Source organism: Lipotes vexillifer, unplaced genomic scaffold (genome assembly GCF_000442215.2).
Source record: "Lipotes vexillifer unplaced genomic scaffold, Lipotes_vexillifer_v1.1 scaffold409, whole genome shotgun sequence".
NCBI classification, from domain to species: Eukaryota; Metazoa; Chordata; class Mammalia; order Artiodactyla; family Lipotidae; genus Lipotes; species Lipotes vexillifer.
The window spans coordinates 40,384-53,347 of NW_006785162.1; the positions used below are offsets into that span (position 1 = coordinate 40,384).

The window sequence follows — 12,964 nt, forward strand, 5'->3', positions numbered from 1 at the left end:
TCTCCCTTAGGTAGCCTACTTTTCAGGTTCACTTAGTGGGTGTCTTATGTTCCTGTATTGAGTGCTCAGTGTTAGGTGCTTTCTTCTACTCTCTGCTAATCTTCAGAACAATTTACTGAGGAAAACTGGGTGTTTACTGAGGGAGAACTTCAGGCTTGATAGCCTAAAGTGATGTGCCCATGGTCATATACAACTAAGATTCAAACTTCTGAATCTCATTTTATAGGTAATCATCATGGTAGGGGGCTGAGGATTTCCATTTGAGTCTTAAATCAAAAGAGTTTTCATTTTGTGATTTTGATATCTAACCAGTTCACACATTTTACTTTAGTGCATTCATTTTTTTTTTAATGTATTTATTTATTTATATTTTGGCTGCATTGGGTGTTCATTGCTGTGTGCTGGCTTTCTCTAGTTGCAGCGAGTGGGGGCTACTCTTTGTTGTGATGTGTGTGCTTCTTATTGTGGTGGCTTCTCGTTGTGGAGCACGGGCTCTAGTCGTGCGGGCTTCAGTAGTTGTGGTTCTCGGGCTCTAGAATGCAGGCTCAGCACTTGTGCACGGGCTTAGTTGCTCCGCTGCATGTGGGATCTTCCTGGAACAGGGCTCAAACCCATGTCCCCTGCATTGGCAGGTGGATTCTTAACCACTGCGCCACCAGGGAAGTCCTCACAAATTCTACTTTAAAAGATGGCGTTTTTTTTTTTTTTTTTTTTTTTCCTTGCGTTATGCGGGCCTCTCACTGTTGTGGCCTCTCCCATTTGCGGAGCACAGGCTCCGGACGCGCAGGCTCAGCGGCCATGGCTCACGGGCCCAGCCGCTCCGCGGCATGTGGGATCCTCCCGAAACGGGGCACGAACCCGCGTCTCCTGCATCGGCAGGCGGACTCTCAAGCACTGCGCCACCAGGGAAGCCCCAAAGATGGCGTTTTTGCCTATATGTGTGACTGAAAAATTACTAGCGCTTCTAGAGTATTTATGCCTATTTTGGTGAGTTGCACAGGCAGAAGCAATTTGTTTCATTACGAAGAATTTAAAAGTAAATTATCCTTAGTTGATCCTTCATGTTAATCTGTAAGGGTATCAAATTTTTCTTCTGTTAACTTTTTTTGGTAACAGCTGGACTGATACACAATTGATGTACCATACAATTCACTGTAGATTGGCCTGTTCTGAACATTTCATATCAATGGAATCATATAATATGTGGCCCTCAGTGGCTACCTTCATTCAGTTAGTATAATGTCTTCAAGGTTCATCCATGTCCTATGTACAGTACTTGTTTTCCTTTTACTGCTAAATAATACTCTCTTGTATGGGTAAGCAACATTTTGTTTATCTGTTCATCAGTTAATGGATTTTTGGATTATTTCCACTTTTTGGATATTATGAGTAATGTTGCTGTGACCATTCTTATACAAGTTTTTTTGTAGACATACGTTTTTATTTCTCTTGGGTAAACATACACCTAGAAGTGGAGTTGCTAGGCCATATGGTAATTATGTTTAATCATTTGAGGGACCGGCAGACTGTTTTCCAGAGTGGCTGCACTGTTTTACAGTCCCACAAGCACTGTATCAGGGTTCCAAATTCTCCACAACCTAACAAATAAATGTTAACATCTGTTATTTTTGATTATAGCCATCTTGGTGGGTGTGAAGTCTTCATCTCACTGCAGTTTTGTTTTAATTTCTCTCGTGGCTAATGATACTATGCATCTTTTCATGTGATTATTGGCCAATTATGTATCTTTTTTTACAAAAATACATTCAACATTTTTTTTTTTTTTTGGCGGTATGCGGGCCTCTCCTGTTGCGGAACACAGGCTCCGGACACGCAGGCTCAGCAGCCGTGGCTCACGGGCCTAGGCGCTCTGCGGCATGTGGGATCTTCCCAGACCGGGGCATGAACCTGTGTCCCCTGCATCAGCAGGCGGACTCTGAACCACTGCGCCACCAGGGAAAGCCCACATTCAACATTTTTTAAGCTATCTTAAAATTCACCCAGGCTAAAGTAGGCATTCTGTTACCATGAGCTATTTATGTCTAATCTATAGTACCAGCTAATAACAGCTGAACAGTTATTAGGAACACATTTCACACTTATCACCACATTCTCTTTTTATTTTTCACTCTGTCTATTCCTTTGCTTGTCCCATGTTATTAAATACATCTATTACTGTAATGTATAATATAGACAAAATAATAACTGCTGTTTATTGAGGGCTTTATGTGTCAGGCACAGGGGTTGAATGCTCTACAGGTATTATCTTAAATTCTCACAATTCTAGAAAATGAAGGTAGTGTTATTGTTATAGATGAGAAGACTTGCCTGAAGTCATACTTATTATCTTGTGGCCAAAAAATAGACAAAAACAAATTGTCAAGGTGTTTTTTTCAGTATATTTTGTGGTCGACGACCCGTGTCCAAAAAACACACATGTTCTGCCTTTGAATCTTAAATTCTTTAGTAGTAAATCACTGGTCTGTTATTGTCAGCTGGTCGCTGTCCCTGTGGCTTTATGAGTATAATTTAAAACTGACCTGAGTCTGGGACTTCCCTGGTGGCGCAGTGGTTAAGAATCCACCTGCCAATACAGGGGACATGGGTATGAGCCCTGGTCCGGGAAGATCCCACATGCCGCAGAGCAACTAAGCCCGTGCGCCACAACTACTGAGCCTGTGTGCTAGAGCCCGTGAGCCACAACTACTGAAGCCCGCATGCCTAGAGCCAGTGCTCCGCAATAAGAGAAGCCACCGTAATGAGAAGCCCATGCACCACAACAAAGAGTAGTAGCTCCTGCTCGCCGCAACTAGAGAAAGCCCGCACGCAGCAACGAAGACCCAACGCAGCCAAAAAATACATAAATTTAAAAAAGAAAAAAAAACTGACCTGAGTCTTCTATAAAACTTCTAATTATCACTTGAAATGTTTAGCTTAAAACAATAGCCTCCCCACTCAAAAATGTTATTGCTTTAAGCTAACAATTTAAAATGGTAGATTTATCATTTACAAGGATCCAAAAAATTACCCAAGCCATAGCATCAGAAAATTTGGGTACCTGGTTTTTTTAAGGACAATTCTGATTTTCAGATAATTTTTCAGTTCTTAATATTTGCTATTACACATGTAGCATTACTGTGAAAATTAAAAGGGCTATAATTCAGAAAGCCAATGATACTTTTTCTTCAGCAAAGCAGAAATAATGTAGTTATGTGTATTCTGAATTAAATCATTTACTGTTTCAATAAATGATAAAAATTGGCCATTTTGCCAATAATAGAAAAAATTCTTGGTAAAAAATTTTTGCTCAGTATTGAATAATGTATATATTGTTAGTGAGAATTGCATTTGCCTTATTTTATTATTTGAACATTAATCATTATATTTTTGTAGGAGAACGTCCGTATAAATGTGAGCTTTGTCCTTATTCAAGTTCTCAGAAAACTCATCTAACCAGACATATGCGTACTCATTCAGGTTGGTAAGAAATCGGAATTTTTCTATCATTTTTAGTAAACTACCATTATAAGGAAGTTCTTCTAGACCTGGAACTGGGTCATTATTTATGATTTATTTTTAATATAATTTGGATATTTATATACTTTTAATAATTTCAGTGTGTGGCTGCTGAGTTCCAGGGATTCCTACTTAGCTGCTTTCCTGAAATTTGGGTTTGTGCTCTTGAGAGTTGATAAGGTTTCTGAGGATTGATTAACAAAAGCCAAACTTTAAGGAATGATTGATAATCCAGGATCCCAATTTATTAACCTATAATAAATAAAATACAGGACTATAACAAGTGAGAGATTTATCTACTCTAGAACTGAAATAATCATGTCACCATCCAGAATTGGTCCCTGTTATGAAGGTATATAGATGGCAAAGTTAAAAAGTATTAGCATGGGTGGTCTTGAATGGATAATTATTTCATTTTGGTCACACTGACCCTTGGGTGGTCGAGAGATATTGACATGATCCACAACTCTTCCTTTCCTTTTCTCAGTAGATATGTTACCATTTCATCTTGCATGAAATATTTCGTACTGGAGGAAATACATCCAGTTTGTATTTGCCTTTGTAATATTTTTGTAGGTATCACACTGGATAGTTCCCCCATCCTGCTAACATAGGAATTCATTTCCCATTGTGAGCACAGTGAATGTTTGTTAAAGGGAATTGACATCTTACTAAGTTTTTTCACGGACTACTCTTTGTTTTCAGCATCTTTATTGGAGTGTAATTGCTCTACAACAGTGTGTTAGTTTCTGCTTTATAACAAAGTGAGTCAGCCATACATATACATATATCCCCATATCTCCTCCGTCTTGTGTCTCCCTCCCACCCTCCCTATCCTACCCCTCTAGGTGGTCACAAAGCACTGAGCTGATTTCCCTATGCTATGTGGCTGCTTCCCACTAGCTACTGACTTTACATTTGGTAGTCTATGTCCATGCCACTCTCTCACTTCGTCTCAGCTTACCCTTACCCCTCCCCATGTCCTCAAGTCCATTCTCTATGTCTGCGTCTTTATTCCTCTCGTGCCCCTAGGTTCTTCAGAACTTTTTTTTTTTTTAGATTCCATATATATGTGTTAGCATATAGTATTTGTTATTCTCTTTCTGACTTATTTCACTCTGTATGACAGACTGTAGGTCCACCCACCTCACTACAGATAACTCAGTTTCATTTCTTTCTATGGCTGAAGAATATTCCATTGTATGTATGTGCCACATCTTCTCTTTTCATTCATCTGTCGATAGACACTTAGGTTGCTTCCATGTCCTGTCTGTTGTAAATAGAGCTGCAATGAACATTGTGGTACATGACTCTTTTTGAATTATGGCTTTCTCATGGTATATGCCCAGTAGTGGGATTGCTGGGTTGTATGGTAGTTCTATTTTTAGTTTTTTTTCTTTAACTTTTAAAAAAAAAATTATTTGTTTTATTTATTTATTTTTGGCTGCATTGGGTCTTTGTTGCTGTGTGCGGGCTTTCTCTAGTTGCGGTGAGCGGGGGTTATCTTCGTTGCGGTGAGCAGGCTTCTCATTGCGGTGGCTTCTCTTGTTGTGGAGCATGGGCTCTAGGGCTTCAGTAGTTGTGGCTTGCGGGCTTTAGAGCGCAGTCTCAGTTCTGGAGCACATACTTAGTTGCTCTGCAGCAATGTGGGATCTTTCCGGGCCAGAACTCGAAGCCTTGTCCCCTGCATTGGCAGGTGGATTCTTAACCACTGCACCACCAGGGAAGCCCTATTTTGAGTTTTTTAAGGAATCTCCCTACTGTTCTCCATAGTGGCTGTATCAATTTACATTCCCACCAACAGTGCAAGAGGGTTCCCTTTTCTCCACACCCTCTCCGGCATTTATTGTTTGTAGATTTTTTGATGATGGCCATTCTGAACTGTGTGAGGTGATACCTCATTGTAGTTTTGATTTGCATTTGTCTAATGATTAGTGATGTTGAGCATCCTTTCATGTGTTTGTTGGTGATCTGTATATCTTCTTTGGAGAAATGTCTATTTAGGTCTGTCCATTTTTGGTTTGGGGTGTTTGTTTTTTTCATGTTGAGCTACATGAGCTGCTTGTAAATTTTGGAGATTAATCCTTTGTCAGTTGCTTCGTTTGCAAATATTTTCTCCCATTCTGAGGGTTGTCTTTTGGTCTTGTTTATGGTTTCCTTTGCTGTGCAAAAGATTTTAAGTTTCATTAGGTCCCATTTGTTTATTTTCGTTTTTATTTCCATTTCTCTAGGAGGTGGGTCAAAAAGGATCTTGCTGTGATTTATGTCATAGGGTGTTCTGCCTATGTTTTCCTCTAAGAGTTTTATAGTGTCTGGTCTTACATTTAGGTCTTTAATCCATTTTGAATTTATTTTTGTGTATGGTATAAGGGAGTGTTCTGATTTCATTCTTTTATATATAGCTGTCAGTTTTCCCAGCACCTCTTATTGAAGAGGCTGTCTTTTCTTCATTGTATATTCTTGCCTCCTTTATCAAAAATAAGGTAACCATATGTGCTGGGGTTTACTTCTGGGCTTTCTATGCTGTTCCATTGATCTATATTTCTGTTTTTGTGCCAATACCATACTATCTTGATTACTGTAGCTTTGTAGTATAGTCTGAAGTCAGGGAGCCTGATTCCTCCAGCTGTGTTTTTCTTTCTCAAGATTGCTTTGGCTATTGGGGGTCTTTTGTGTTTCCATACAAATTGTGAAATTTTTTGTTCTAGTTCTGTGAAAAATGCCAGTGGTAGTTAGATAGGGATTGCATGGAATCTGTAGATTGCTTTGGCTAGTATAGTGGGTTTCACAGTGTTAGTTCTTCCAATCCAAGAACATGGTATATCTCTCTCTCTGTTTGTATCATTTTAAATTTCTTTCATCAGTGTCTTATAGTTTTCTGCCTACAGGTCTTTTGTCTCCTTAGGTAGGTTTATTCCTAGGTATTATATTTTTTTTGTTGTAATGGTAAATGGAGTGTTTCCTTCATTTCTCTTTCAGGTTTTCCATCATTAGTGTATAGGAATGCAAGAGATTTCTGTGCATTAATTTTGTATCCTGCTGCTTTACCAGATTCATTGATTAGCTCTAGTAGTTTTCTGCTAGCATCTTTAGGATTCTCTATGTATAGTATCATATCATCTGCAAACAGTGACAGCTTTACTTCTTCTTTTCCAATTTGGATTCCTTTTATTTCTTTTTCTTCTCTGATTGCTGTGGCTAAAACTTGCAAAACTATGTTGAATAATACTGGTGAGAGTGGAGAACCTTGTCTTGTTCCTGATGTTAGAGGAAATGGTTTAATTTTTTCACCATTGAGAATGATGTTGGCTGTGGGTTTGTCATATATAGCCTTTATTATGTTGAGGTAAGTTCCCTCTGTACCTACTTTCTGGAGGGTTTTTATCATAAATGGGTGTTGAATTTTGTTGAAATCTTTCTCTGCATCTGTTGAGATGATCATATGGTTTTTCTCCTTCAGTTTGTTAATATGGTGTATCACATTGATTGATTTGGGTATATTGAAGAATCCTTGCATTCCTGGGATAAACCCCACTTGATCATGGTGTATGATCCTTTTAATATGCTGTTGGGTTCTGTTTGCTAGTATTTTGTTGAGGATTTTTCCAACTCTGTTCATCAGTGCTATTGTGTAGTTTTCTTTCTTTGTGACATCTTTGTCTGGTTTTGGTATCTGGGTGATGGTGGCCTCGTAGAATGAGTTTGGGAGTGTTCCTCCCTCTGCTATATTTTGGAAGGGTTTGAGAAGGACAGGTGTTAGCTCTTCTCTAAATGTTTGACAGAATTTGCCTGTGAAGCCATCTGGTCCTGGGCTTTTGTTTGTTGGAAGATTTTTAATCCTAGTCTCAATTTCGGTGCTTGTGATTGGTCTGTTTATATTTTTTATTTCTTCCTGCTTCAGTCTCGGAAGCTTGTGCTTTTCTAAGAATTTGTCCGTTTCTTCCAGGTGGTCCATTTTATTGGCATATAGTTGCTTGCAGTAGTCTCTCATGATCCTTTGTATTTCTGCAGTGTCAGTTGTTACTTCTTTTTTATTTGTAATTCTATTGATTTGATTCTTTTCCCTTTTTTCTTGATGAGTCTGGCTAATGGTTTATCATTTTTATTTATCTTCTCAGGACTACTCTTTTTAAGATGAAAAAAATATTTTCTTCAGCAAAAATTATTTTCCTCTCACCGAATACTTGATGGTTACTATGGAGGCACTTTGTTTTTTTGGCTGCGCAGCTTTCAGGATCTTAGTTTCCCGACCAGGGATTGAACCTGTACCCCCTGCAGTGGAAGTGCAGAGTCCTAACTGTTGGACCACCAGGGAATTCCGTGAAGGCACTATTTAATAGCTGGGTCATTTGACACATTTTATGGTTTGAGAGTCTTTTTATGAATTTTAGATTTTTTTTTTTTTTTGGCCACGCCAGGGGGCATGTAAGATCTTAGTTCCCCCACCAGTGATCAAACCCGTGCCCCTTGCATTGGGAGCTCAGAGTCTTAACCACTGGACAGCCAGGGAAGTCCCTAGAATAATTTTTTAATAATTTTTATTAAGGTTTAATTTACACATATGAAAATGCACGCATCTTAGGTATATGGGGCAGTGACTTTATGTATGTTTTCTCTTGTTTGACTACCATCTAGGTGGAGACATGAAATGTTTTACCACCTTCAGAAAAGTTCCCTTTTTACCCTTTCTAGTCAGTACTCCCATAGTCCCCCCTCAACTGATACTCTGACTTATGTTAAAAACTGTAACATCTTTCTGTAAAATATTTTTGAGATTGATTTCATGCTGCATTTTCAGAACTCTATATTTATTGCTGAGTAGTATGCCCCTGTTACTCACTAATTAAAATTTCCCTTGTTACTCTTTCTGGGCTCTTCTTGATAAGAATGTGTAAAGCTTATAATACTCCCTTTTTGAATTTGCCTTACATCTATAAATTAATTTGGGAAGAATTTAAACAGACATCTGATGTTTATAAAGATGAAAAGCAGGTAAATTTTACTAGAACTGGAAAAGGGAATTAAGTTAAAACTGTTGGTACAGGGCAAAAGAATTTTCATTCAGCTAGGTATTAATAAGCTAAACTTGATGAATTGATTTTCCAATCCAAGAAAGATTTGATGGCAATAAAGCAAAAATGGGGGTGGGGTGAATGAATCAAATAAATGATGTCACAGTTTTATACAGAGTCCTAGGAACTCCCGTTCTCTGACCGTTTCGCAGGTGGGGGCTTGCATATTGTTTGATGCTGGCTGTGAAAATACTCTCATTCATTAGGGCTTATAAAATGATGACTTTTTTTATAATTCTTTTAAGAGTACAACTATTTTCCTGAAGAGATAAACTCCATTTTTCAGCTGTTTGTTTACTCAAAAGTAGGATTTATGTACTAAGGCAGGATAGGCATATGAAATCTTCCCTTTTGTTTACCTATTCTAAAACTTACCAGTTCATTCCAAAAGTGATGACTTACAGGTAATGTGTATTGACTGCTTGGCTATCTGTGCTTTGCTAAGAGCTCTATGTGGATTAGATTATTTATAGCTCACAACACTTAAGAATACTTTACAGATGAGGAAATTGAGCCTTAGAGAGTTTTCAGTACCTTGCTCAAGACTTCACAGTAAGTTGCAGAGCCCATATTTGATCTCCGCACGTATTTTTACTGTAGAACAAGTTCTTAAGCGTTATGTCACATACCTTTTCCCCATTCTGTATCTATATAATGTTAAGTAAACTTTTGTCTCCATTCAAGTCATTCAATGGAGAGGACAAGATAGGGCGAAGTATAGAGCAATGTAGCATGTTGTTAGAAACCTCTATTTATGAATCTGTTAGTGGACTAATATGGAAAAGAGTTGTCCAGTTAGCTGCATTTACAGTCTGACATAGGTGGATAAGTTTTTGTTTCGCGATCGAGTATTTTATCATCGGACATTTTTTAATCATGTAAAGCTTACCATCTACATGGTTTTACTTCATGTCTGAGTAGTTTTGCTTTATGAAAAAATTAAATAAGATTTGATGTAAATTTGAGAATGTTTGAGAGATGAATTTTCATAAATGTCAATTTCCATTTTTCTGCTATGCATTCCATTGGACCAGTGGGGTATGGATACCATTTGGTAATATTTGCTAGAGTGTGATCTAGATGGGTATGTATTCAGATAGAATGAGTTAATCTTAATGCCTTTAATTTGGGGGTTGGGGGTGGGCTTCTGGTCTTGTATGTACGTGTGATTACTTTCTTTGCTAATTTTATATACCATATATATTTGTATGCCCCTTTTCATTTACCTAGTTTCTTTGCCCATTCTTTAGAAGAAGGTGGGAGAAAATCAAGAAAAGATTTCTGACTTGTTATATTTTTGCTGCAGAATAGAAACTCCAGCAGTGAAAAAGTTTGCTAAGTGAAACTTGACTCAGCTCTTGCCACGATGCACAAAAGGGTTAAATTTAAAGAAAAATCCTTTTGCTCCCTGAAGCCAAAGCACTCTTTTAAAACTTTCACACGGAAGGTCTGGGAGTGTAGCCTATAGTGTATAATATTTCTTTTGAAGTCTCAAGGTTTATCTGAAATGTATGGGATTTTTATGTTCTATTCCATTATATATTTGTTTTAACTAAACATAAAAACTTTAACATTATCTTATCTCTTTGAGTGCCCTTGCCCCAAAATTAACATCAAGGCAAGAGCGCAAGTCACTTTTCCAGTAATTGTGTATTTCTTGATGAATCTGTGTCCTTTACTAGTGCTTGAGAGCCCTAGCTTGATGAACTTTTTTGAAGATGGTGATTAACTGAGATAATTATTCTCGCATTTGTTATGAGAATCAATGTCAAGAGATAAAGGATATACAAATAAATATGGTAAATATGAGTTGCATGATAAAGTCTTCAAGTAATAGTGTCTGTGAGTTTTTTGTTTTTCAATATATATCCAATTCCTTATAAGTATGCTTGAGTAAATCTTGAATTCATTTCTTAATGTATGCCTTCTGCAACATCTCTTGTTTACCTTCAGGTGAGAAGCCATTTAAGTGTGACCAGTGCAGTTATGTGGCCTCTAACCAACATGAAGTAACCCGTCACGCAAGACAGGTTCACAATGGGCCTAAACCTCTTAACTGCCCACACTGTGACTACAAAACAGCAGATAGAAGTAACTTCAAAAAACACGTGGAGCTACATGTTAATCCACGGCAGTTCAACTGCCCTGTATGCGACTACGCAGCTTCCAAGAAGTGTAATCTGCAGTATCATTTCAAATCTAAGCATCCTACTTGTCCTAATAAGACCATGGATGTCTCAAAAGTGAAGCTAAAGAAAACCAAAAAGCGAGAGGCTGACTTGCCTGATAACAAAATCACCAATGAGACAACAGAAACAGAGCAGACAAAAATGAAGGGGGACGTGACTGGGAAGAAAAACGAGAGGTCTGTAAAAGTGGAGAAAAAAGATAATGTTTCAAAAGAGAAAAAGCCTTGTAGTAATGCCTCAAGCCAAGTGACTACCAGAACTCGCAAATCGGCACTGGAAGCTAAAGAGATGGATGTGCACCCAGGAAATAATGCAGAAAAAAGCTGTAAAAGCAAGAAAAGCAAAAGGAAGACAGAAGCTGAAGCCCGTTCCTTACAAGAACCTGTTAATGATGAGGAACCTGTGACAAAAAAGAAAAAGAAGGCGGAAAGCAAATCCAGAAATAGTCAGGAAGTGCCGAAGGGTGACAGCAAAGTAGAGGAGAATAAAAAGCAAAGTAGTTGCATGAAAAACAGTGCAAAGAAGAAAACTCTGAGAAGTAAATCATGTAAAAAAAGCGGCAAGCCTGCTCAGAGGAGGCCCACTCAGATAGAGCCTCCTCCTCCCATGGAGTCTGCTGAGGGGGGGCCTGTTCAGCCGGAGCCTCCTCCCGCTGCCCCCCCATCTCCTCCCCCTCCCCTTGCCCCCGAGCGGCATGCTGAGGTCCGGCATGCTGAGGTCGAGGTTGTTCAGACAGAGCAGCCGCCGCCTCCCCCCCCTCCCCCCCCATCTCCTCCTCCACCTCTTCCCCCCGGGGGGCATGCTGAGGTGGAGGTTGTTCAGAAGGGGCCCGTTCATGCGGAGCCTCCTCCTCCCGTGGAGCCGATCCCCAAAAGGTCTCCTCACAAAGATGATGGCAAGGAAAAGTCCAACGTGCAGAGTGAAATGGCGCAGAAGGAGCAAGTCCTTATTGAAGTTGGCTTAGTGCCTGTTAAAGACAGGCAGCTTCTAAAGGAAAGTGGCGGTGCACAGGATCTCTCACCGCCATCACCACCTCTGCCAAAGGAAGACTTAAAGGAGGAAGAGCCAGAAGACCAAAAGTTAGTCCCTGCAGGCGAAGGACATAAAGAGGCTCCTCTTCAAAAAGTGGCAGCAGAAGAGGCAGACAAGAGTCTAGCTGGTGTTGCCGCTGTTACCAAGGCATCTGCCAGTATTTCATCCTCTGAGCAAAACTTGAATATGCCAGAGGGTGAAACTTCAGATGGTAAACATCAGGCTGACGCTATGCTTCGTGAAATGAAGATGGACGCTGATGAGAAGAAAACAGAGAATCCCCCCGGCAGAGACTCGGCGGTTGAAGAAGCAACTTCACCACCACTTCTTCCTCTACCGCTAGAAGAATGTGAAGCAGTGTCCACAGCTACTGTGGCGTCACCTCCTGTCACCGTGGCAGTAAATGAGTCTCAGGAAGTGGAGGAAGACGAAGGCATCCACAGTCATGATGGAAGTGACCTAAGTGACAACATGTCAGAGGATAGCGATGACTCTGGATTGAATGGGGCTCGGCCAGTTCCACAAGAGACTAGTAGAAAAAATGGAAAGGAAGCCTTGGCAGTCAAAGTGGCCGAGGGAGATTTTGTTTGTATCTTCTGTGATCGTTCTTTTAGAAAGGAAAAAGATTACAGCAAACACCTCAATCGCCATTTGGTTAATGTATACTTCCTTGAAGAGGCAGCTCAAGGGCAGGAGTAAATAAACTTTGGGCAAGGCTTCAGTTCTTAGTTTGTAAGGTCTGTGACATTTTGTATTCATTTGTAGTAGTAGACAGCCTTTTGTTTTTAAAATTGCTTTAATTAGTATCCAATCTTGATTTTTAAGTGGCATTCTTTTCCTTAGGACTCAGTGTACCTAATGATGTACAAATTTTAGCAAATCCAAGGGAGTTAGTGTAATAAACCAGCTAAATCTATTAGCTTTTGCTTTTAATTGAACCAAGAGGGCCAAGGTGGTATTAGAGCATTCTGTTGATTTGTTCAACTATAACTGTTGAGTTTTTTCCTCATGTCTATCTTCCTGTTTCACTTTAGTTTATTCTTAGTTCCTTGTTTAGCTCTGTAAAAATTAGCATACTTAAATAGCAACTTACTTGAAGAATTTGCCTGCTTTATATAAAGTTAGCACTTTAAAATTGTTTTAGAGATGAGAAGA

The 12,964-nt window shown here is 39.2% G+C and overlaps 1 protein-coding gene across 2 annotated transcripts in view; it reads left to right on the forward strand.

Moving 5' to 3' along the window:
• The window catches only part of LOC103090669 (RE1-silencing transcription factor-like), a 22,411-nt gene extending 9,903 nt beyond the window's left edge, over nucleotides 1-12,508 (forward strand). For both annotated transcript variants that reach the window (XM_007457211.1, XM_007457210.1), the window contains 2 exons: nucleotides 3,394-3,477; nucleotides 10,542-12,508. In XM_007457211.1, coding sequence (XP_007457273.1) covers nucleotides 3,394-3,477; nucleotides 10,542-12,508 — 2,051 coding nt within the window. The remainder of the gene's footprint in view (nucleotides 1-3,393; nucleotides 3,478-10,541) is intronic.
• Nucleotides 12,509-12,964: the final 456 nt, after the last annotated feature.